We start from the raw sequence: 26,895 nt of genomic DNA on the forward strand, positions 1-26,895 counted from the left end.
ACAGCATGTTATGCTGTAGAAATACGAGATCCTGTCCAACGTAAGACAGCATGTTATGCTGTAGAAATACGAGATCCCGTCCAACATAAGACAGCATGTTATGCTGTAGAAATACGAGATCCCGTCCAACATAAGACAGCATGTTATGTTGCAGAAATACGAGATCCCGTCCAACATAAGACAGCATGTTATGCTGTAGAAATACGAGATCCCGTCCAACATAAGACAGCATGTTATGTTGCAGAAATACGAGATCCCGTCCAACATAAGACAGCATGTTATGTTGTAGAAATATGAGATCCCATCCAACATAAGACAGCATGTTATAATTTAAAGGGAAAGGGGGAGAGACGATAAGAAAAACTTATTTTCAAGCTCCTTTTATCTATAGTGCAAGTGCATCTGGAGTATTTTAGTTTGATCAACACCTTTACCATAAAGCCCTCCTTTACCCATGGAAAATATCCCCATTTGATTAATGCAAGCTCTGCTCTGGTACCAGGGATTTGCTTCCCTATGAAGCACTGGTCACAAAAGGTCTATAGCGAGATAAAGTTTGGACATCTGGTTTCCACGTCCTGGCACAGAGAAGGTCTGCATGAAGTGTTATCAACATGAAGAGTTCTGGCCCAAACAGGGCTGCCGGCAGCAGCTGCTTCATCTCAGCTAAGAAATGAAGGTGCCTAGGGGGTGGTGCACCCACTTCTGAACCCTTCCCTTCCCCTCCCAAAGCCAGGCCACCCTTCATAACAATATCATAATGGGTGAGAGCACCAGTCCCGGGCAAACACAGGACTCCCAGCAGCATGTGATGTAGCCTGAACATGCCACAATCTTAGGTACATTTTATTCAAGGATGACCTGTATCCCAACTCATACTTCTCTGTGGGAAATTGTTATATAATGAGAAATCAGACTCAATAATATTGATAGTTTTCAATTTTCTGATTTAGTGCAACACATACTAGTGCAACACATTTTAGTATGATTAAAAGTTTTACAAAGTTGAGAATGCTCCTGATAATATAGTATTTTAAACAAAGTTCTGTAATTATTTGCCTCAATGAGACATGAATGCATTTTAAGTTTTTCTTTGAAGGCCCGTTAGAAAATGATCATTTCCCTTTGGAAAGGTACTAAATCTTAACTTCTGTTTAGAAAGTATATGCCAAGAAAGGTATTTGGGACTAAGAGGATGTGAGTATAAGTGTGAGACTGACCTTCTGCACCACCTGAGTTGCCCATTCTCCAAACCAATAGCACGGGCTCCTGCCACAGAAAGAACTCTCCCAGAGACCAGGAAAGCAAATCACGTAAAATGTGCCAAAGGTCTGAGAGAGAGGCTTCATCCTGTTCAATAGCAACTTTCTAAAAGGCAAGTTTGAAATCTAACCTTGGGGCTATGGACTGCATTGTGCTCCCACCCCCACCCCTATCAAATTCATATGCTGCAGCCCTAACCCAGTATGACTGTATTTGGAGGTAGGGCCTCTGGGAGGTAATTAAGGTTAAGTGAGGTCATAGGGTGGGCCCTGATCCAAAATAACGGATGTCCTTCTAAGGAGACCCAGAGACCTCTCTCATCCTCCTTGTGCACAAAAGGAAAGACCACGTGAGGCAGAGGGAGAAGGTGGCTATCCGCAAGCCAGGAAGAGAGCCCTCACCAGAAACCAAATCTGCTGGCACCTTGCTCACAGACTCCAGCCTCCAGAACTCTGCTGTTCCAGCCACTCAGTCTGTACTATTTTGTTATGGCAGCCCACGCAGACTAAGACACTTGGAAGTTCGAGGCTTTAGTCATTCTCATAAAAAGGAAGTCAAACTGACCATGATAAATAATAATAACAACTCAAAAACCTTCAACAGCATTTAATATTTCATTGTCAACTTAAATAAGTTATTTTTCCCACACTGGAATAGTAGGTAAGAGCACAAGAGTCATTTCTTCTCTGTCCTTTCCTGGAGACATTTACAGGGCAGGAGCCAAATAAAATTACACTCTACAAAAGTTCTAAGAAACTCTGTCAATTCACTTCATGATCAGGGCAGGAGTTGGAGGTGGGCCCACCGTGGAAAGCGTGTGCGAGAACTGCAGTAAGACTCAGGCCTTATCTGTATTTCAGAGGTCCACATGCGCGTGGACATGGCATGGCGGGGCTGCCTTTACCACTTTCATTCTTGAGGCCTAATGCCAACCAATGAATATGAAGAAAGATGGCAACATCCCACAAATTTACCTGTGTCATTTTCACAAACGCGGAGGAATCGCTCACTATATTTCCATGAGTGATCATTGCTCCTTTGGGGTTGCCTGAGGAACACATATGAGCAGAACCAAGTCAGAGGACAGAACTCCATCCAAAGAGGACAGGCATAAAGGAAGCCCAGAAACCTATATAATCAGGGCCGCCACTGCCTCTGGTGTCAGGTACACTCAGGAAAGCTAAATGTTGAGTAACACTAAACTCCTGAGCAATCCGCAATCCTTTACATGAAACTTAGTTATCTTAAACATTGTTTACTGCAATTTCGGAGGGTGTGTGGCCACAAGAGAAGAAAAACCAGGAGTTGTTTCTTTTTTTATTTCTGTAAATCACTGATACAATCTGTCTCAGGAAGAGGGATAAAGGGTCACCATTAACAAATGTGTGAGGAAAATACCTGACACGCTCACACTCTGAGAATGTCCTACCGCGTGACAAGAAGACAGTGTCTGACCCACTTCAGTCTCCTCTGCCTCCCATCTATCCCAGAGAAGAGGCAGGGAACATACACTTGCAGATACCAATTAGGGGCAACTCCATTGCAAAACTTACCTGTAGTTCCACTTGTGAAACAAATCACTGCAAGATCTCCTGGTGCTGGAGGCTGCAGCACATTAAAAAAAAAAAAAAAAAAGGCGGCATAAATCAGAACAGAAAACTGTGAGCCATAGACGTCACTCAACATCCCTACTGGTCTCTGAGATGGCTACATACTGGGGAAGACACAAAGGCTACGGCAGGGTCTGACGCAGAGTCTCACCTTGGGCTTCTTTCTGTTGGCTCTTCCCAGGTCCTAATTAGAAGAGAAAAAAATCTTAAATGGACACATTTTCTAAACGTAATAAGTAAATCACATCTAGTCACTTCGAGCTGACTTTACTGTGGGATTCACTGACACTGCTCAAAAACAGCATACATTTCCAATTAAATAAACTATGGCAACTTAAATTAACCCGGACCAGAAAATGTATCCATTGCTCTAAGAAGACATTTTTCAGTTATCTTCCCTCTTATACAAGACTATATAAATGGTATTAGGAATGGCCTTTGAAATAGGATTTATTCAAAAGAAGAAATCAAAGTCTTTTATGATGAGCCCTGGCCGGTTTGGCTCAGCAGTTAGAGCATCTGCTCACGGACCAGAGAGTCCTGGGTTCAGTTCCGGCTAAGGGCACTTCCTTTGGTTGTAGTTTGTCCCCAGGCCTGGTTGGGGTCATGTGGGTGGCAACCACTCGATGTGTCTCTCTCTCACATGGATGTTTCTCTTTCTCTCTTCTTCTCTCTCCCTCCTGCTCTATCTGAAGATAAATGCAAAAATGTCCTTGGGTAAGGATAAAAAAAAAAAAAAGTCTTTTATGATGGATTTTTTGTCCCCACTACCTATTCTGGCCTTTCACAAAATCCAGCTCTTAACCATCACCAAAGAACTAACTGTATATGCTCAGCACCATCTCCAAATCAGAGCACAACTAGATGTGTGCTCACCCAATTCTGCATAGCATCTTCAATCTTGAGAGAAAAATCAGTCTCAGCCAGATTTAAATGCTAGCCATTTTAGAGGCTCAAACATCTGCACTCCCCACATGAAGCAGAGAAAGAACCTGGGAATTTCCAACTATAAAACAGGCAAGAACAGAGGGCTTAAGGCCGCTCTTGAATGGACTTGAAGGTTAAGAACGACAGATTCATTTCAGAGGTCAGTATTTCCCAACAGCTGGCTCCCAATACTCCAGGGGTTCACTCTGATACTGTTCAGTTTACTGCACAAATGCAGTCTCTGTGGCAACTTTACTATCTATTTTTTAGATAAACCATATTCTTTTCCTATTAAAACTGAACAGCTTGAGTGAGCACATGGAGTTAGCAAGCCTAGAATTAAATAAAAATTAGATGGGTGTGCTCAGGGCTCAGTGAATTTCTGTCCAGCATACAGTTTTAAATCTTAATTACATTTTAAGTTATATACACAACAGATCACTGACTAAAAACAGGAATACTAACATTCAAATAGAAGTCAACTCTAAGAGCTAAAACAATGAGAATTTCCTCAATTAAAAAAAAATTATCTTTATTAGATGTAAATTCCCACCCAACTATTCAAAATTCTTACACTTCTTGAGATCTCTAATTCTTCAAAATTGATATTAAATAAAATGAAGCAATAGTGACATGTAATTGAGCTTCCAATTTATTGGGAAATGCGGCAGGCAGTTAGACAAGAGCAGAGCAAGGACAATGGGCCAGGTACAGAAGGTTACCTGGAAATCCCCGGATGCCTAGAAATGGGCAAAACTGGAAAAACAAGGATCTTGCCCCCAGGATAACCTTTCCTCCCCTAGCATATTGCTGGTCATGGGGTTTAGACCCCCTGACAGTTCCTCCCTAGGGGTTATCTCTAGGCCTCAGTTACATTTCAGCTTCAGGCCCAGAAAAGCAGCAAAACCAGACAAGTGACTCTGCTGACCCCTGGCCCAGCTGCATGGACTAATGCTCCCTTCCCTGGTGCCCAGCCATCAGCAGAGACTCTGACCCTGACCCTGAAAAGACACACCTGGAAAGCTGATGAATATTCTATTGCAATCCTCCCCTGGGACCTCGCCTAAAACCCCCACCCTTAATAGCTTTTGGGAGGGAGGACCCAGCTCCATGTCCCACCAGGGAGAAGGCTCTGGCTGCCTCTCCCCTCCCCATCCCTTCTTCCCGGAGGCCAGTTACCTATACCTTCCTCTCTCCTAAGCTCCAAGGGCACTTCTTTTGCCTCTGTAACTTGTTTCCTGAACCCATTTCTTCCAGCTCTGTGACTTTCTAAACAAATGTTCTCTTATAGTTTGAGTCTTGGCTCTGAAGTCTTTCCTAGCTAGAACTCAAGTACAGAGGTTGCTGAACCAAGGTCAGGTGTGACCCACTGGTCCAGCACCTGGTGCTGTTCTTGCTGCTGCCAACAGAACAGCATCCAAATCAGTGCACTGTTTGCCAAGAAAGTTCCACTGCCTGACACCTGTGTTATGTCATCAATTAGAAAAAAGTACAGTAATCAGCCCTGGTTGGCGTGGCTCAGTGGTTAGAGTCTCAGGTTCAATTCCCAGTCAAGGGCACATTACCTGGATTGCAGGTTTGATCCCCGGGTATGTTCGGTAAGCAACCAACTGATGTGTCTCTTTCACTCTCCACCCCTCGTTCCCTCCCTTCCACTCTAAAAATCAATGGGAAAAATATCCTCGGGTGAGGATTTTTAAAAAAAGTACAGTAATTATAAAAATAAACAAGTTGCCACCTTTAGGTCTCAAATGCCGAAAAAGAACCATAAACAGAAGAAACACCGAATTCTAGTTAGTGATTAGCATGCCGCAGTATGTAACGGTGATAAAATCTGCAACCTACTGAAAATGTATTAAATAAAAGACAGACTGATGAATGAAGAGGAACAGGGTGAGGGACTAACATGTGATTAAGCAAATACATTAAAATGTTAATTGTAGCCCTGGCCAGTTTGGCTCAGAGGCTGGAGCGTCAACCCACGGACCGGAGAGTCCCGGGTTCGTCCCCTGCTAAGGGCTTGTACCTTGGTGGCAGTTTGTCCCCTGCCCTGGTGGGTCATGTGAGTGGCAACCATGCGATGTGTCTCTCTCACATCAATGTTCCCTCTCTCCCTTCCTCTCTCCCTACTGCTCTGTCTGAAGATAGATGCAAAGATGTCCTCAGGTGAGGATAAAAAAAATAAAAATAAAAAGTTAATTGTAGAATCTTGGCATGGCCGTCTACTGTACTATTCTTTCAACTTGTGTTCATGTTTTAAAATTTTTATAATAAAATATTGAAAATAATGCAAAAATTCCAAATACCTGTATTTCTATTTTTGATTCCATATAAATATATAGTAATATAAACATGACCATAAGATCAACCATAAAGCTAATTTTAAATAAGTTTGTGTGGTCACAGATGATTATTACAATTAGTGGGGTGAAAACACTGTAAGGTATAAAAATGTCCAATCACTATAGTGATTGATACCTGAATCCAATATAATATTGTATACTAACTATACTTAAACCTAAAAAAGGTAAGACAACAGTGAAATCAACAGAGATGTGAGGTGTCAATTAAAGATACACTTAACAATTTTTACAATAAACATTGCATTTACAAGGCCAAAAAAATTAATTTCTTAAAACTTTAAAATTTTGCTTACAAAACTTGTAGAAACAAAATATGAATTACATTACACAGGTAAGTATAAAGCAATGTCTTTCATAAATAAAGATTTTAATATAAACTTTTTATTTGAATCTTCACTCATTTAAATTTTTTAATCTTAAAATTACTTCTTTATCATGTGTATGTTTGTAATGGGGGGTGGTTAGGGAGAAGGAGGAAAGATGAGGGGAAAAGAGATAATTATCATGAAAGGGGATTGATTATAAGTTTAAAAAAATTTTAAACCCAGTTTAACAATACAGCACATCTATTTAGCGCTTATTGACTCATGCTCTATGCTGCCGTGTTTGTGTGTGCATGTGTGTGCGTGCACATGTAATGTGTGTCTGTGTGTACACATGTGTATGATGTGTGTCTGTGAGTATGCATGAGTGTGTGAGCATCTGATGTGTGTGTTGTGAATGTGTGAGTATGTGCGCATGTGTGTATGAGAGCATGCACATGTGTGTGATGTGTCTATGTGAGAGTGTGTGCAAGTGTGTGCCTATGTTTGAGAGTGTGTGCGTGCGAGTGCATGCTAGTGTGTGTGTCTGTGAGTGAGGCAGAAGGCTCTGTTACAACAAATGACAGTTTCCATCTGACTTCTAAGTTCCCCAGGAAAGGTTTTATAGATTCTAATTTATAGCCTCAAATTCTTTATAGAAAACTAAAATAAATCTTAAGCCCTATTTATAACAGCTGCAGGAAACACACATACGGTTTTCAGAAAGAGAATTGCTGACTCCACTTAGCCTATTACTTCATATGATGTATACATATAAGGTCCTCCTGCTAGCTCCTTGGGATTGAACTCTAATCCAAGGCCAAAGGGGAAAATCAGCTTCTTACATGGGCCAATGTCAAACAACCAATTTCAACATGAGCCACATTTTCCTAGAATCGTTACCTTTAAAGTTGTGACGAATGTGAATCTGAAGAAATTTAATATGAAAATAAACCAAATCAAACATCCCTGCTAGAAATTCACCAGGCCTCTATGAAAGCAATTTGGGAAAAAAGAATAAGGAGGCAGATGTCCATCCCTGGCTCCATTTTAGATACAAATCGGTAAGTAACAGGTATTATATCCTAAAGAGGAGACACAAACTTAAATCTCTACAAGATGCGGTGCATTAACTTTGGGCATGCACACAGAATTCTTTCTCATCTGAGACAGGAGTTTCTGCTCTCTATCTTTTATGGGTTGCGAGACAACCAGCCAGGGCTGCGATGGTGTGGTCACACTGGATATCCCATATTTGCGGCCAGATGACCTCGGGGAAAGCCTCCAGAAGTGGGGAGAGCAGAAGGACTCACCTCCATGGCCTTCATGCTGGTGATCTCCACCCCACATTTCTTGCCTCGTTCCAGCAGATCACTGCCATAGGAGTCCATGAGAACTATGATTTTAAGGCCTGGTGTTAACTTATTTTCTACACCATCTAGTAACAGGTTGGCCTTCTCTGGCTTGTCAACAAAAACCAGAGAGAGTTCAGCTGAAAATGAAGAGATACAATGAGCAAGACACTCTGAAATATAAAGACTTTGATGGCATAATTTTTTAATTTTAAGGTTATTTTAACTACCACATTTAAAAAATAGGTAGACATACACTTAAATATAAAATCCCTATCTAATCAAATATAAGCAAGTGTGAATCACTGAATCTAACCAACAACGAGACCAATGTCCACCCGAAGACCACAGACATACCTTTGTTGACTATGTAAGTGATTGCTTCAGCTCCGAGGGTGTCATAGAGGGGAACCACCACCATTGAGTAAGCAAAGCATCCCTGTTCGATGATCACCCACTAAACAAACAGTAAAGGTTGGGGAGAGAAAATGACATGTCATCATGGACGGCTTCACAGAGACTGACCTTAGATTTAAAGGGGAAACACTGGACATGGCCCAATGTGTACATCTACCACTATATGCCAGGCACCATGAAGGACTCATAACAAGGACAAAGTATTAGTCCCCTTCTTAAAAAGGAGTGCAATCTACCGGAAGAACTGAAGCAAATGTAAAAGATAATTAACAATATAAGGTAGTGACTGACTCAGAGCCCTGATAAGCCACTTTTGTGGAGAGGTAACTGAGCGGCCCTTTGCAAGAGAACACAATTTGGTCAGATGGAGAGAAGGGCAAGGAGACCTGAAGAGCAGGGACTGCAGAATTACAAGCAGGAGGGAGGTCAGTGAGCAACTGACCGACCTGTATGTCTCTGCAGGGAGTGGGGAACAGGAAGGCTAGATGTGTGTGTGTGTGGGGGGCAAGCCCTTGGCTCTGAAGGAGCCTGGCTTTGGTCCCCAGGCAATGCCCAGCCACTGGGGGTTTCTCAGCAAAACTGACTGTGGGTCTGAGGAAGATCAGTCTGGCCACGTGTGCAACAGGGCCTGAAAATGGGGGAAGGAGGGCCACACTTGTCAAACAGAAAAATCGTTCCAGCAAAACCTCCCCAGAAAAGGAATGATGGAAAGAAGTGATGCAGTAACTAGTCACCTGGCCTCCAAACTCGGCAGCCACATAATAACTCATCAACCTACAAGGCAAATGTGGCAAGATCCTCAGGGAACCCGTTATCTCCATCGGCAGTTCTCAATTCTCTGCTAGACTCGGACACGGAACAGACCGGGGCCACAGACAGGCAGAGCTGTCATGGGAAGGGCGCACCGGCCACTCACACACATTTGGCCTGCAACTGGTTTTTCTCCGCTTGCCTCCCCTTGGAACCAATTTCAAACTACCAATAGGGAGGTAAGTCCCTAGCTCCTTAGCAGGTCCAGTGGTACATGTGGTCCTTTCTTCCCTGCCCCTTCTCCTTCAACCCCAAGCTCCCCCATGTTAAAATGCTTCGTTCCCCAACGCGGACATGCTGCTGGATGAGAACATTTCATTGACTTCCCCACCTTTACTTCTGTCAAGACTCCACTCAGCCGCACCCTTCAGGAAGTCCTCCTTGACTGAGTCCCCATAATCCTCTTGCCCTCTGTCCACACTTAGCACGTTACTGAGAAAGCATCGGCTTTTGGGCTTTCTTTACGCAGTACCTCACAGAGAGGCTCCAAGTCACTGTTGTACTTCGGTGCTCTGCACAGTGCCTGGCACATAGTAGGTGCTCAATAAACATCTGTTGGACTAACTCATAAATATAGGAAGGAAAATACTCCTTAAAGTAAAGAATGTGTGTCCTAATTATAAGATTCCTTATAAAATTTCCCTAAAACAAAAAAATTCAGGGTGTGTTCATTTGAATAGGTTTCACTCTAAATGAAAGAAATTAAATTCCACAAGCCTAGAAATGACCCAGCTGTGGGAAATGCTGTTTTTCCCCAAGTGGGACATAAAACCCTAAGAAACCATTCTCATTTACTAAATAGTCAGTAGCACATGGATGAGCCAACATACCTTCTGGACATAAGTAGGTCTGAGAAGTAGGACACAAGTAGGTCTTCAAGCCAGGTGCCTGAACTTTTCCAGCCCAGCAATGCCTTTAACTTACTCACTAACACCAGCAGCGATGCCTCCAAAAGAACTTCTCATTTAAACGTATTCTGATACAGAGTTTGCAGAAGCACCACGCCTAGGCCTGGACAGCTCAGTAAGAGACCGTGAGACTAAATTAAGGCCCGGGCAAGCTGAAGCACTTTCCCTGTTGTCTGTGGTATTTTAAACTTTGTAACTTGATCAGAGGGAAAAAAATCAAATCTTTCAGAAAGAAAATATGAGTTTGCTACTGACAAAACTGCATCTCAATTTCTTTGTAAGTCATTAATGCTATTTTTCTAATTGCTTAAGACTTCTATCTGTTGTAGGTATTTTGTTTGGGGATCTGGTTGAAAAAAAATAATAGCAATAATGTTTAAAAAGTGATTTTCCTTTTGCCCCCACCTAAACGCTAAGCAGGCCCTGGCTGGGGTTTTGACATGTGTAACTTTCTAAGGTGTGACCCAAAGCCACGTTCTCAGTAGAAATCAGACCACAAAACCTGGTCTCAAGCGGGGCAGGCGAGAGCCCAGAGCCTGACAGTCGGGGCCTGGCAGGTGTTACCTCAGGTCGGTTCTGGGCAAAGATGCCGACGAACTGATCGGGGGCGGTCCGGAAGCCCTTCCGGATCAGCGCCGAGCCCACGCACTCCGCCATCTCTGCAACCTAACGGGGAGGGAAGCCAGGAACAGTGTCAGGCGACTGGAGGAACGGAGCTCACCGTGACAGCGGCGAGCAGCACCGCACACAGAGGGCACGGGAGCAGACAGGCACCTTCAGGGACACGTCGAAACACCACAAGGTTTTAGTCACCAGAACCCACTCTTCAGGAAACTGACCACACAGTTCCTTCTGCAAAGCGACAGCTGCAGCTCTCAGGTCAGGGTTTCTTACCCAGTTCTACTTCACGCTTCAGTTTTACAAAATCTCATAAAATTATAAAAGGAATACAGGGACATATAATTTTTTTAAAATAAAGAGCAGCAAAGCAGCCCGGCCAGTGGACTGAGCTTCCCCCATGGACTGAGAGGTCCCGATCCGATTCCCAGTCAGGGTACATGCCTGGGTTGCGGGCTTGATCCCCAGTAGGGGGCGTGCAGGAGGCAGCTGATGGAAGTTTCTCTCTCACATCAATGTTTCTATCTCTTCCTCTCTCTCTAAAAAATCAGTAAGAACATTTTTTAAAAAAAGACCAACAAAGCAGCCAACACTTGTCATTTGGTATAAACACAGAAACAGCAAGTTTTGGAGAGATCTTTAAAAGAAAAAAAAATTAAATTAAACAAGTTCTTATCATTGGGCTCTCCAATTCCATTCTTGAGAATTTCTTAGGCAATAACTTAATCTTAAAAGGTGTTTTAAATTTTTTAATGTAAAAGATGTATATTTCAAAATTACCTAAAGTCACAAAACTCCAGGGGACAAAAGACCAACAGCTAGGGGGTTAAGTGCATGACAGCACATCTCTGGGGAAATGCCACACATTGAGTAAATATTACAATGATGAAAACCATACCAAACTTATGTATAACAATTTTAAGGAAAAAAATACAAAAATGCATACTATTATTACAACCAAGTTAAAATAGGTAGATTTCTAAAATTTTGGCAGGACTATTACTTGCCCCCATCCTCTGCCCATTCCTACTCCAAATTAACTAAAAAAAAAAGCTTTTTAAACCTTGAAAATTGGACTTCTCTGTTTTTATTCTGTTGGTGGATTCCCAAGAGCACCCTGAATTCACGCCCATGCCCACGGGAGGTGAAACCACACCTACTCCTTCCCCGGAACCTGGTTGGTTCTGGCACATAGGCCATGGTCGCTCAGCTAGCGGGAGTGAGAGCTGACACTGAGTGGCGGAGGATGACATCAGGATGCTGATCACGGCCACACACCCGTGGCCTGTTTCACAACTGCTGATGGCATTAAAGGTAGGGACTTGTGACAGGCCTGCAGCGTCTGCAGAGCTCCCTGGGATAATATGTGCGCATTTCTATCTCTAGAAAGAGGATCCACGCCTTTCTTCAAAAGGGGTTGCTAGGCCCTACATGTCAGAATCATTGGGGTAGTGAAAAAAAAAAAGATTGAAATGTACAAATCCAAAGTTGGCATCAGGTTGAATCCAGTTTTTCTGTTCATCAGACTGACAAACATGTATAATATGGGTGAACACCTTCAGAAACCTCAGTGATTTTCTATTTTCCCTGAAAAATGCAACCTGCAATAGATTTGTCTCTCTTCCAGCTGACATACAGAAGTGATGTGGGAATATATTAGAGTAAACCCTCGATGTGGGGGGCCTTGATTTAATGGACTTCAGATTTACCGGACAAAATTTCCAATCTGTATGTCATACATGATAATTAACACCCTGTTAATTTTAAAATGCTTTTAACCAAGATTTGCATATAATTCAATTAACAGGTTATTTTCTGTTATTAATTCAGTTATTTTAAACAAATTTTAGTGAATAGGCCATATGTTGGAAAAAACACTGTAGTAATTTTGCTGACATAAATAAATATTACATATCTACAACTATAGTCTACATATTTAAATCCAGGAGGCACCTCTCATAAACACCGTTCGGCAGATGATTAGCACGTGATCACACCACATCGTGCGAGGGAAACGGTTCTATTGTCTGGTGGGTGACTTTCTGCAGCAGTTTTAATGGTGCCGACAAATATTCCCACGTGCGCTAAGCCACACCGCAGCTGTGTGCATTTGTTCACTCGTGGTGACTGGTGAATGCACACATTTACTAGACCTATTCAGTAAAAACTTAAATTACAGTAACACATATAGAAATCTTTTCTGTGAAATTAAACTTTTCATACATACCTAATTTTAATTTCACAGACATGTCTACATAAGTGAAAACAGGTAAATTTGTCAATTTTTTAACGTACGCATTTGGAAAACCTCCTTTATTATATAATAGACTTTCAGCTCTAATGGACACCCCTTGCTCGAATTAGTCCATCATACTGAGGTTTTACTGTCCTGCACCTAACACAGTGGACATAACCCAGAAAGCACTCGGGGTTCTGTGAAGCCTTAAGACCATCATGCACCATTGTATGTGCAGCACCCACAAACTGTCTTTACACCACATACAAAATGAGGGACATTGAAAGCTGCTATTTGAACACTATTATGTGGCTTTGGGAAGGCAAAATAAAAACAGCGAAATCCATCCAGTCATCTGAACTACGGCTCGTCACCCCCACAAGAAGGTGCGCCACTGGCCTGGTCTCCTTGCCCTCTTTCCCAAGCCCCCAGCAGAGCCTCTGGCAAGCCGCTGATCCTCAGACGAGGGAAGGAAAGACAGTGTGTGCGTCAGTCTAGGACATAAAGCTTGACTCCTGGGCTGGCTGGCTTTGTGGCTCCCAGTGACAAACACACTCGCTACTAAGCACACGCTCACACAAAGCCTGGAAGGAGGAAGCTGGCGTGTGCTCACAGTGCCCTGGATAACCCACCCCCGAGCAGGGAGCCACTTCCTGGACAGCTGCGCAGAGACAAAGGCAGCAACACCGCCACTTCCTGCTGCTCCTGCTGGTCTGCAGGTACTGCTTGGACTGAGGAGAAGCACGGGCATGTAGATTTGTTGTAATCATAACAAATATAAAAATAAACAGCAATATCTTCCTGCTCTGCTACCTGCCACTCACAAACTACTATTTAAACAGCTGTAGCCATGGACAAGTTGGGGCTGCAGAACAACAAGAGTAACAACACCCAGATCCCAGCTTCCTTCGTATTTATGACAGAAACAGGAGTCATCTCTGAACACCTATGCTGCTGTGGATAGCTGTCCTGGGGTTAAAGGTCACAGCAGTCCCCAGCTGGTCGTGCCACACTGAAGAGCCCTACACTAGATGGCACGGACCACACTTCTTGGTCCTGGTTCCACCACTAACCAGCTGTGACCTTGGGTGGGCCCCATCCCTTTCGTCATCTATAAAATGAGAGGGCTACTCTATATGAGGGCTTCTCAATTTTTCTAGAACCTCTCACAGCAGAGAGGAGTAATCCTATCCTTCCACGGGTCTAGAAGGAGAGTTACCTGCTTCAAGCACATTTCTAGACTTTTATCTTCAAAATTATATTCTATTCCACAATGCATCCATATTAGTTCCAAAATAAAGTGCTTTGGGACCTGACTGGGTAGCTTAGTTGGTTGGAGCATTGTCCTAAAACACCAAGATTGTGGGTTTGATCCCTGGTCAGGGCACATATAAGGATCAACCAATGGATGCATCAATAAGTGGAACAACAAATCGATGTCTGTCTCAGTCAATCAGCAAATAAAAACAAAATAAAGTACTTTGAACCACCAGCTAAATCACTTCACTAGTTTTCCCCAAATCTGTGAGTCAGACTTCTCCACTCAGATCCTGCACATTTATCCTAAAGCTCTGCGTTGGTCAGGCACATACATCCTGCAGGGACCTTCCCACCCGAACATTCAGTGGCTCCAACAACCCACAAACTGAAACACTGCAGCTTTCGCGAGGTGCCCACAGAGCCAGAAAACTCACCTGCTTGTAGGAAAGCCATTCATAGGGCTGGTCTGGTTTCCGAGAGCCTAAGCAAGGGCCATTATCTAAAAAAAATAAAAAGGCACATAAGGGGTGTAACACATATAAATATCTCAATTTCTATCCCACCTCATTCTACAAAGTACCGAGTAGACTTCAGAGGTCTCAGATTAGAAACAGTGAGTTCAGGCCGAAAATAATTCTCCCTGGGTTTTGATTTTTTGCTTGTTTACTTATTTCTATTTTATTCTTAAATGGGGCAGGAGAAGAGGAAAATGAGAGGAGAGAAGGCAAATGCAAAAGTTAAGAAATACCAGGATGTGTCCTAATTCCAACTTAGGCACTTAATAAGCAGAAAGAAAGAAAACCCATATTAATTGTTCACACTAACAGCCAGCACAGTAATAAATATAATCCAAATCATTTACATTTGGAATTATATAAGTCCCTTTCTATAGATTAATCCCAAGCGAACTTTATGCTCAGTTTGTAGTTGTTGAAGGGAAAAGCTATGTTCACCTGGGGAAAAAAGCTGCCACATTTAGAAGATCAGAGTTGACCACATACAGGAATGTTTCCTAACTAGAAAGAAGGGCTCTACCACCAGCTCTGCCTGCTGGGCCTGTACAGCTCCTTCTCTGGGGACATCTGAAGTTGGAAGTTTTGCCACCTCCCATCTGACCAAGGCACCGACACTTCTGCTTTGAGACCATCAGACATCTGGCTCCACATTCTCAGTTTGAGCGCCAGCTGAGGTGGTCAGATGTGTGTTGGGGGCCTGGAGGAAGGGGAAGGAAAGGCAGGGCATGGCCCTATCTGGGGCCCGGAGAAGTGAGGTGCGCATGTGGGTTCCAGAATCAGTCGTGAGGACTCAGGCCAGACACGCCTACTCCTTCAGACCCACCTCCTGACTCTGAGCTCTAAGCGGCCTTATTCTCAGACCCTCCTCAATCCACAGGGGCTGTAATGAAGACCAGGCTGCCAGAGATCAATTCGTAAGTCCTGGGGATGTGATGTACAGAATGTACGGCGTGGTGACTATAGTTCACCAAACTGTATCGTATATTTAAAAACTGCTGAGAGTAATCTTAAAAGTCCTCATCACAAGAAAACAAACAAAATTTGTAACTATGTGTGGTGATGGATGTTAACCAGACTTACTGTGGTGATCACTACGCTGCATACCTGAAACTAATACACCATTATATGTCAATTTTACCTCCAAAAATAAATAAGACCAGGCCAAACATGACAAGTTCCATCAGATGTTTTCAGATGGAAAAATATATATATATTGGCCATAAAAAATAATATCACTCTATTCTTCAAGAAAAGGTGCTGGCCATCTACAACCAGAGGCCAAATCAGGCCTGCGCCTGTTTTTGTAAACACATCTTTTGGAATGCAGCCTCACTCATTCATTCACGCCTTATCTGAGGCTGCAGCTGAGTAGCTGTAACAGAGACCAGATGGCCCATAAAGCCTAAGACATGTACTATCTGGCCCTTCACAGAAAAACTTGCAGATTCTAGCTCTACAACAGTGCAGTTAACCCCGGCTCATCTGGGGAACTTAAAACTATATACTACACCCAGGCACTACTCACAACATTCTTAACATAATTGGACAGGGATGGGGCCCAGGCCTTAGTATTCTTCAAAAGCTACCAAGTGACTCTGAAGTGCAGGTGGGGGTGAGTACCACTGACGCACAGGAAACTCAGTCTTTACAAATGGCTTCCCAGGTACAGCTTTAAAATAGCAGGTTAAAAAACCCCAGCCTGGCTTCTCCCATCATTCAACAAACTCCTAACGACCTTATGTAGGTTTTGGCTCCCCTATAGAAGGTTAATCTTATGGTAGCCTAGGAAAACTAAAGCTTGGAATAAAAAGCTCCCCTGGGAGAAAAACAATAATAAAATAACCTGCAAAACAACTCCCTTTAATCAGTATAAGTTAAAAAAATTGAACTTATTTTTCTTCAGCTTCTTTGAAACATTCATGTAAGTCATTCATTTTTCAAGTAGAGAAAGTGACCCCCCCCCCCCAAGAAGTTAATAACTTGTCTTAACATCAGGGACACTCAAAAGTATAATGTAAGTCACCATACTCCTAGATGAATCCCATCCTCTGCTAACAGTGAAAAAAATGTGTGTATATTTATACACAGACATGCTTTGTGGTAGTGGTAAAGTACACGAACACACACACACACACGTATTTTTCATATGCCCTTGTTAGTCTGATTTACCTTATATTCATTCTCACAAACTCTGACCCTGATACTAACCCTGAAGAAATTCATAAATTCAATAATCTAGAAGTAAGTTTGCTCCCTTTATAGTTAATGAATGAATCTGCTACAGGAATGCTGGGGCAAACGCAGTGAACTGAGCCTCCAACTTTGCCAATATCGGGCAGAAACAACGGCACCTCTCAAGCACATATCACACGTAGCACGCTGTGGGGGACAGAGCAATAGCACCACAGTCCGTGACCTGTAAGGAAATAACAGTCTAGAGAGCAGTGGCAAAAATACAAGCTAACCCCCAAAAGATTTAAATAACAAAGTGTGGACCCCAAGGACCTGGAACAAGCAAAACCAAAAAGAACCGTGGGGGGAGCACAGGGCACCCTCCCCTGCACTGAGGCTGCCCGATGAAGCACCTACTGGGTGCCAGGCTGTGTCAGTGCTCAAGGAGCAGTGCCAATGGGACAGAAGGCTGGGTAAAAAGGTACAGGATGCTGGGTGTGGGAGGGAACGCCTCACTTGAAGGAAGGGGATGAAAAATGATAGGTTTTATAGAAAAGGTGGAATGCGACCTGAGTTTTACAAAATTAGCAAGAATAGATCAAGCACCCTGGGCTGGGGGGTAGGGAGAAGAGGCGTCATGATCGGTGGGGGAGGGGGAAGTGCACAGAGGTGCGGGGTCCTGAGAGCAGAGGCGGTCATGGCTGCGCAGGGAGTTCTGTGTGACTGGAGCCCGGGAGAGAGAGGGTCTGCAAAGGAAGGCATGTGCAGGATATCAGGGTCTCTGCTGCCACGGTTAGGAATTGAGGGTAGTCCCATTTCCAGTGTTGCTGATGGAACACTACTTCCTTCGGATGTCAGTATTTGTTTCTTAAAATGAGTCTCTTTATCAGTAACTTTGAAAAATACTGGACCGGGCCCAACTGAGGTCTCATGACTGCAGAAAAAGTCAGCCCGTAATAAGCTAAGGTGCGTGTGGAACCCACTCTGTTGCCACAGGCAGTCTTAAGGGGCCAGTGAGCTCTGACTCACTCAGCAGAAGTCATGGGACCAGAGGAGGCCTAAGCGACATGAGCAAATATGTTTCTCTGGTAAAGACCACTCCTCCTGAATGAAATCCTTAAGTGTCAGCTACGCGAATTCAGTGCAATGCTTACTTGACACGTGGATGCCCCTCAGGAAACCTTCGTATAAGGTTCTGACGTCATCATAGAAATACTCCAAGAGCTCATCACTGTCAAGCAGCGTGGATCTCCGAGCACCACCACTGCCCTATGGAAAAAGACAGACAGACAGATGAGCACGTTTGCAGAAAGCACTAAAAAGGAAAGGCCTAATGTGCCTGCCCCCATCCCCCAGGGGCCCTGTGGAGTAGCTGCCTGGGGAGTGCACTGTTTTTGTTGAACAAACTGAAGTGAGGGTGTGGTGCAGAAGGTGGATTTTGTGTCGGCTCCTATGGAGATGACACACCATTCAGTTTTACTTCCATAACACTTATCTATAGTCTTTATTTATTTAAAATAATTTTTTTTCTTTGATTTTAAAGAGAGAGGAAGGGAGAGTGAGAGTGAGATAGAAACATCTATGAGAGAACATTGATTAGCCGCCTCCTGCATGCACCCCACTGGGGATCGGGCCCACAACCTGGACAATGTGTCTGACTGGGAATAGAACCTGCGACCTCTTGGTGCCTGGGTCGACACTCCACCACTGAGCCACACCGGTTGGGCAATATATATATATTTCTTAATTGAAGTATAGTTGGCCATATTCTTTTGGAGATTATTCCCACTGTTTTCTCTCTGTGCCAACTGCTCTATAATTCGTTAGAAACTTTGGTTTCTCAGATAGTATGTAACTGTTACGACGTGCAGCACCAACAGGTGTGCAGATCTGAGACCTCGGTGCCCTTCCCTACGCTACCTCCACCTGCTGGCTCAGAGAGCACACCTGCTCTGTCCCAGAGCTCCTGACCAGGAGCCCAAGCCATCTTAAGGGGTAGTCATTCTCATCCTGCAAGCAGCTGCACCTGCTGGGGTCACAGAGACACTGCCAGGGGTCCAGATGTCCAGGGGAACGCCAGGCATTCTTTAGACATGGATGAACAAAAGTTCAACTACTATCATGCCAGAGCCTATAATTCTTTTTATTTATTTTTTTAATTTCAGAGAGGGGCTTCACATTTGCAATGGTCAGGAAACATCTCCTTGGGGAAATTAGATTATGATACAAGGACTTCTGGTACCTCAAGAAAGGACTGTTCAAAAGTTAGAGAAATCATTTCTGGCTTGAGGTTTGAAGAAAGGAGACAGGAAAGCCTTCGTGAAGAGGAGACAAAGGGCGAGGCCTCGAGGAGCAGACAGGCAGTGTGGACAGGGCTGCACCCCCCCCCCCCCCCGGGATGCACGGCAGTAGAGCCATGTGGAGACCCTTCACTAGGTAAAGATCCTTTTCTTCCTGTGGTTTCTTAGTTAGATCCGTCACTCCTCTTCCCACATGCTCTCTTTCCTCCCCTCCAGGTTGTCATTTGTATAGTGAAGAAAATTTTTTAATAACAGAAGTATATCATGGAAAAAAATAGACCCTATTACCAGTTCAGTGAGTCCCTTTCAGAATTTTTTCTATGTTTATACATTTATATACATTCTTTAAGTATCTAATAAGTGCTACATATGTGCCTTTAACTCTTGATCTAAAACTGCTAATAATTTTTCGGAGTAAATATCACCCAGTCATATATTCTAGTCTTCACAGTCTTCTCTAACTTGATAGAAACTTTCTGATACCTGTAGCCATGATTCCAAATATAATTATTAACTAGAACATTCTACTTTAGAAGACAAAGAAGCTATTCTTTGTGTGTATAAAGATGGAAATAGAATCATGCATCATTATTAATCTCTCAGTCTTTTTTCTCTTCTATAAAATGGGGATACCATGTATCCACATCCAGAGTTATTTTTAGTTAAACAAGAAATTTCCTATAAAATATGAATCTGTAGAACATTACTCAGATACCCTATAACATGCCCTAACTACAATACCAGTCCTTAGCCAATTTCTTTACTACAAAAAATATTCATATTAAAATTCGGAAGCAATTTTGTGGCTTTACAGTAAGATTCAGAAACCTCTTCAACCCAGAAAGCACCAAAAGACCCAGGGCATCATGGGTAAGTGGGAAGAGAAAGGGGGTGGGGGTAAAATGACAGCGTGGGAAGAAGAAAAGAGCGAAGAAAAGTACAAGGTGTGGAATCCTGGTGAAGAGGGGCCCACTGCCTGCCACAAACAACGGCCTCGGCCACTTTGCCCGGAGGCGCAGGTGGTCTGGCGGCCACAGCGCGGTCCCCCTGAGGCTCTGCTCGGTGTTTCTCTGCAAAAGCAGTGCCGTCCTCCCCATGCCCTCTGCTGTGCTGTGCCCACACCTGTCACCTGGGAAGGTGGGAGTCAGGAGGACGAGACACAGCTGTTCTGGAGGAGCCCGATGCCTATCCTACGTGACCAGAGGGGCTCCCGTGCACTGGCTGAGCAGAAGAGAAGGGAGGAGGTCAGAATGAACAGACAGGAGCAGACTGGAGTCTGCGGAGCACGGTCACCCTAGAACCACGCTCCTCAAAGGATGATCAGGGGAACACTCGGTCCTTGTCAGGAAGGCAAATAGCTAGCGCTGTGTCAGATCCGCTGAGTCAGAAAACTGGGGGATGTGATTCAGCACTGCTTAGCGCGCCCTCTGGGGAGCTCTAACACTGGCTCAGGTGTGAGAACCACCCGCCTGAGGTCCGAAGGTGCCCGGCAGGGAAGCGGTGCAACGGGCAATCGTGAGAGATCCACAAGCAGTGTGAGCCGGTGGGCAGAACAGGATGGAGGAGAGAGACCAAGGGGAAACCAACACATGTGGGCCTGGACCAGGGCCATGGCAAGTGGGAATGGGGGAAGGTGTACACTGAAGCATGAAGCCCCGGTGCGTGGGATTTGGCAAATAGCTAGATGTGGGAGAAAAGAAGAAAGGGGAGAGCTGGAGGGCTGAGTAGACAGCAGTTCCATTTTATCACAAATAAGACTGGGGGTTGGGGGTAGGTGTGAGAAAAGAGATTAAGCTTAGCTTTCGATATATGGTGACCACATCCCTTTGAGATAGAAGGTAAACTTCCCAGTGCTCATTTTGGAGATCATAGCTCTAGATATAATTTGATAACAAACTTTTGGAAAAATAATTCTTTGGTTAGGTTAATTTTTCGGTGGTATATAATCCTCAAGACTTTGAGAACACAGAGGTAAAACAGTCAAATCGAAGTTAAAGGAGTTAATTATATACCAAATAAAGCCATCCTCTTGACAATGTACCCTGAAGACAAGATACTTATTATTATTCAAACAAGCAATTAGAATAATTCGCAAACGTTTGAAGATGAAGCAGTACATGGGTTCTATGCCAATTTAAGGCATAAGTGACAAAGGGTAAAAGGTCGCACTATCACTTGATTGTAAGGCATACTCTGTAACTTTAGGAGAAGAGACTGAATGGAATAGGGGTGGCAAAGACCAAGCAGCAAGATTGGTGTTTTGACATGTGTTGCTCTTCGAAATGACCATGTTCCTGTAAAGAATCATTTCTGATGTGCACGCATGTGACCATTCTTACTGAGTGAAAACGCTCTATGTCAGCACTGGGTGTCACGGTCATTCCCACGAGGGACTCAAATGCCTGCACGTGCTATGGAAACTCAGCCGTTCAAAAGCCGGGGATTCAATTCTCGGGTTATTCAAGCACACATGCCTATTTCTAGGACCATCTACTCAAAAAAATACCTCAAAATGGGCCTTCTGGACTTCTGATATAACCTGCAGATTGGGGGTGGGGGTGGGGATGTCAATTTTGCTAAGCAGATAACCCCAACCTAATGTTCAGAAATCAGTGAGTAAGACTGTTAGTCAGGGAGGCTTAGGTCTTTCATTTCTTCTGCTATACACTTCGATGTGGTCATATCGTTTCCCAGTTAAAAAAAAAAAAAGATGGTGAGTTAAACCCCTAGTCACATCAGTGGTCATGAGTATATCCTGTAACATCTATACAGGCTAGCATGCCCCCTGAGGCTCCCATGTGGGCTAATGAGGATATAAAAGTTCAAACTCCCAGGACCACAGGGAACATCTGTGTGTCTGGTTCCCAGACTGGAACTCGAGCCAGCAGCTGACGAGAAGGAGCAGCTGATGGTGAGAGGCATTTGGAGCCACTCCCACATTTAAATGCAAAAGCAAATCATGTCCTTGAAGACTTCTGGGGGATAGAATGACCCAAGCTTTATAAACTGTGGTCTCACTCATCTCCATCTAGGAAACAGACACCCACAGGCCACAACTACCCAGATCCTTACCCTTCTTTACTCCCTGCAAGGAGAAGGGTGGGGGAGGGGCAGGAAGGGAAGGGACACAGGGACAAAGGGAAGAGGGGAAGGAAGAGAGAGCAGAGAGGGAGGAGGAGGAGAACCTGTAAGTTCTAAGGAGATGGATGAAGCCCTGGCCAGCATGCTCAGTGGTTAGAGTGTCAGCCCATGCACCAGAGGGTTGCGGGTTCAATTACTGGCTGAGGACACACACCTGGGTTGCAGGTTCGATGCCCAGCCAGCTCTCTCTAAAAATCAATTTGAAAAAAACAAAACAAAACAGGTGCAAAACTACTTTTCCATCCAATGACCTTGCAGAGACGCTCTCTGGCCACCAACTCTCATATCCAGCAACACCAGGTCTTTGATAGATCAAACTAGGGCCTTTTTGGTCAGCCCACAGTGACCCTCCCAACCACATTTTTTGAATGACAACGGTCAGGATATTTAAAAGAATACCTAGACTCCCCCATCATGCTGACCTATAAATGTCACAGAGTAGCACTGAACCCTCAGGTTCACTATTTATGCTCAGCATTTCACTACCTAACTTCCCAAGATCCTTTACATTCACCTGCGTAAATAAAGGCCAGAATCATCACAGTGACAATCAAAGCTGGTGTCATCTGAGCGCAGGAAAGATGGAAGGTAAGTGAGTATTTACTGAGCGCCTGCTACTGGCCAGCCACTTCGCAGATGAGGAACAGACCAGGAGGGAGGCTTTCTTGCCTCAGTCCCACATCCAAAACGTGGGGGAGCTGAGCTTCCAACCCAGCTCCTTGGACCATCTGGTAAGTTACAAGATTTCTCTGTGCTTCACTAGCACGTTCAAACTGCCCACACACTGGTCACCTTTATCTTTGAAAGACAGGCCCAGATCACTGGAGCCTTACTGGGATTTTTGGTTCCTCAATGCTTTCCCTGAATCCGCTGAACCTTTTTTCTTTTCACTCTCTGGTTTCCGACTTCCTGAGCTCCCACTGTCCCAATCAGAGGATCCATTTAGGGACGGAGGCTGACAGTACTTAGCAAACTCTAGTTCTGTGCTGCTAAACACACCTCAATCTCATCACCAGAGAAAGTCAGCTATCCACAGAAAGAAACAGCAACCCCCAACCTCTGTGAAAGGGGAGAAAGCTTAGAGTCACACAATCCAGATTCCCACAAACACACCATCCCAGCTACACAAGACAGCCTGTGGCACCTCCACACGCCTGCCATTTAGAATATGTGAGGCATCCCTTTCACTTCTGAAGCAAAGTCTGCAGGGACCCGGAGTCTACTTCTGGCCTGCTAGACACTGGTGTGAACCCAACTTGTGTCGAGGGGCTGGGAAAGCTTCCCTAATCGGGACCAGGGATCAAAACTGCAACCCAGGTACGTGCCCTTGACCGGAAATTGAACCTGAGACTCTTTGGTCCTTGGGCTGACGCTCTAACCGATGACCCAAACCAGCCAGGGCAGGGAGGCTATTTTTAAACTTAAACAAGCATCATGGCACCCATTTCTGTCATTATGTGCACACACATTCACAGACTGATAAAGCCCAGAAAGTGGCATCACTTCTGCAAAATGACACTGTGTTTAGACCTGCCTTACTGTATTCTCATACAGGTACCTGGGGGCTTTTCTTCCCATGTAAAAGAAACCCAGAAATAATTCTTTTTTCTAAAACAATCACCCTCCTTCTCCCTTCTTTGAATTCCTGAAGGCAGATACCTGATACTTCTGTGGCCTGGTCTTGGCACAAAGCTCAGAAACGTTCTCCAGTCCTCTGCACTGCCCGCCCCTCACCTCGCAGCCCATCCACCCAGTGCTGCTGCCCAGGACCAGCGGGAACCTTCTACCACCGCGTTCGAATCACTAGTCACTTTCCAGTTAGCAGACAGACAAGTCCAACAACGAGTTTTTTCCTATAATGTGAGTTTACTAAGAAAAAGTAAGTTAGCAAGGTTTTCATAGTTTGTTATTAAAAAGCCCAAGTTTTAGAAAAATTACCTACAGGTATAAAAGTGCTGATGCTTGCACACTCCCAGAATAACATGTCTACACAAAAACACCCCTCTAAACACCCTCTCTCCATCCCACCCACACTGCCCCAACCTTGACAACCGCTGGACGGCCTGATTACATGCCTCAGATGTTGTGACACTTCAGGAAAACGTGTCTGCAAAATCTCAAGCACCACGGCGGCGCTGCCAGGGTGGGACTGGAGGGCCAAATGTTTGCACACACTTGTAATCTGACAATTATACTGCAGTCGGGACCAGGGAAGCAGGCTGTGGGAATAGTGACCCGGAACCTGTAGTTACAAATGGTATGTAAATGGAAGTTAACGCCTAAAAACTGTCAAGATTTACACAAGGATGATTGACAGGTAGGAGGCCAGAGCACCAAACCAGGAGATTGCTCCAAAGCTCACATGCACGTCTAGTCAACTGTTCCGAGGCTTCCAGAGATGAGTTCGGTTGACATTTATGCAGATATTTACAGAGAACTGCAGGAACTAGACTATTCCTAGCATTTCTTCCTTCCTCTTCATGCTTACCTGCTGCCTCCTGCCTGGTGCGAATCTGTTAGTCTAAGGCTCCCTCTTACTGACGGCTTTGCCCTCCTTCCTTCTACAGACCCACAATGTCAGTGGAGGAGTAGTCCCACCCTCTGTCTGCACCTCCATCGGGGTCAGCTCTCATGTCTGCATCTCTGCCTCACAGCGCTCTGCCCGTCACAGCACCACCCCTGCTCAGAGCTAGCCCCAGCCATTCGAGACCTGAAGGGCATCGCCATTCTTTGTTTTTGGTTTTTCAGCTCTATTGAGGTGTAATTGACAAAACCACAATCTGTGTAAAGTGTACAATGTGATTTGATTGGCGCATACATTGTGAAAGGACCCCCATCAAGTTAACGCATCTACCACCTCACATCCTTATGGTTTTCTTTTTCTTTTTTGGTGAGAACACAAGTTCTACTTTCTTAGCAAATTTCAATTAGACAACACAGCTGTCCGTGGCAGTCACCCTGTGATAACAGCAGATCTTCAGACCTTCACAGCTTTTCACTGAAGTCTGTACACCCCATACACCCTCTAACGTGGACTAAGAGTGCTATCCTTGTTGCAAGTTCATGTGATCCTGGAGGTCTGAGGTTGTCCAGGGGAGCTGGCATTGAGAAGGACTGACTTCTGAATTTTAAAATCATCACCTTATTGAGCACCGCTTCCACAGGCTGATGTTACATTTACTTTGCTTCTTTTCCCTTCTTACCTGAGAATGAACCACAGCTCTGGTTTTATGGCATGAAAACAAGTCCCTTGCATTAGTCTTGGTTTAAGGATGATCCTTGCCCTCTGCCAGGGGTGGAAGGACTCCTCAGCAGAACCTTCTGCTGGCCTGTGAGCTCCCTGAGGGCAGAGCCTCTCCATCTCTGGGCTTGTACACATCCTACAGCAGAGCTCAGGTCCTTGCTGAATGAAAGCGTCTGCTAACTCTCTGTGACTTATGGAGGGTTACATCCAGAGTGTCACATCCTCCACATTAGACGTCCTGGAGCACAGAGTTACAATTCTATGGCAAGTTGCTAATCATATATATCCCAACAGAAGAATATTTAAATCTCAACCTTTCATGCAAAAGGGCCACATGTCCAGCATGTAACCCAAACGTCATGAGATCTTTGGTGTAGAAATTAATCAGCCACCCAACTTGGAGACAAGATGAGTTATACCCAAAGAACTAGCTCTGCATATTTAAAAAAACAGTAACAAATCTAAAGAGTGAATCTTTTATAGACTAACAGGTTTAGTTACCAGAGCTAAATTTTAATCTAAGCTCTGATCATCTTAAAATGAAGTCTTAGAAGGGCTAAGGACTAGAAAGTATAAAATAGTTTTTACTTGCTACAATTTATTCCCTTCTCTAATATTTAAAAACAAAACAAATAACTTGAGTTTTAAGTTTTTTATAATCTTGTAGCTGTCCGAATCTTCCCTACCTAACAGAAAGCAAGCTGCCTCAATGCCCAGATGACACCTCTCATCGGCTAGAGCAGTTCCCACGTTCTTTCCACTGCCTCCTGCAGCCATCACAGTGGTTTTCATCCACGCTTTCAATGGTTTGCTGCCTAAATCCCTTGAGCTCTGGTAGGCGGGCCTACAGCCCCATCAGCACCACGTTTTGCTCTGACCCCATCTATGTCCCATACTGTTCAGGGGTAGAGGAGGAGGAGGAGGCAGAAACTCACCAGAGATCAGCTTCCACTGCTGCGGCCCAGGTTCTGACAACTCTGTTGCCTCCCTCGTCCGCACTCCCATTCTCAACAGTTGCTGACCCTATGTCCCACCTGTGTGCAGAACCTCAGACTCTGTTTCTTACCTAACCTGCTCCCTTTCCTCCTCTCATTTCCATCACTACCTTCAGATTCATTTGCCTGCACATCCATTTTCAGAAGAGCCTGCTCGTGGGATCTAAAGCTGTAGCCACCACTGACTCTTTAAATTTATCTAGACAGACCCAAATTGTCCTTCTTGTCCTGATTTATCCCCTCAGCTGTAGTTATAACACATAACTTTCCATTCCTGTAATGAAGGCAGCATGACTGAGCTCTTGATCTTTCACTGACTGGAGGACACAACTGCACCTCCTCAGACTCAGTGGTCTCCTCATAGATAAAATGTGAGGGTTGAAAGAGGAGACCTTTACAGAAGAAGAAAACTGACCTTTACTGAACACTTACTAGGGGCCAGGCAGACACTGCATCTCTCTC

The 26,895-nt window shown here is 44.4% G+C and overlaps 1 protein-coding gene across 11 annotated transcripts in view; it reads right to left on the reverse strand.

The window, feature by feature from the left end:
* Positions 1-26,895, reverse strand: part of ACSL1 (acyl-CoA synthetase long chain family member 1) — a 64,730-nt gene that overhangs the window by 13,438 nt on the left and 24,397 nt on the right. For 9 of the 11 annotated variants that reach the window (XM_036249541.1, XM_036249540.1, XM_036249543.1 and 6 more), the window contains exons 3-10: positions 17,908-18,022; positions 14,501-14,565; positions 10,517-10,618; positions 8,175-8,274; positions 7,779-7,957; positions 3,025-3,057; positions 2,817-2,868; positions 2,238-2,311 (exon numbers count right to left, since the gene is read on the reverse strand). In XM_036249541.1, coding sequence (XP_036105434.1) covers positions 2,238-2,311; positions 2,817-2,868; positions 3,025-3,057; positions 7,779-7,957; positions 8,175-8,274; positions 10,517-10,618; positions 14,501-14,565; positions 17,908-18,022 — 720 coding nt within the window. The remainder of the gene's footprint in view (positions 1-2,237; positions 2,312-2,816; positions 2,869-3,024; positions 3,058-7,778; positions 7,958-8,174; positions 8,275-10,516; positions 10,619-14,500; positions 14,566-17,907; positions 18,023-26,895) is intronic. The other 2 variants (XM_036249545.1, XM_036249544.1) reach the window with 1 other exon arrangement.

The sequence above is a fragment of the Molossus molossus genome, unplaced genomic scaffold, assembly GCF_014108415.1.
Source record: "Molossus molossus isolate mMolMol1 unplaced genomic scaffold, mMolMol1.p scaffold_m16_p_9, whole genome shotgun sequence".
Lineage (NCBI taxonomy): Eukaryota > Metazoa > Chordata > Mammalia > Chiroptera > Molossidae > Molossus > Molossus molossus.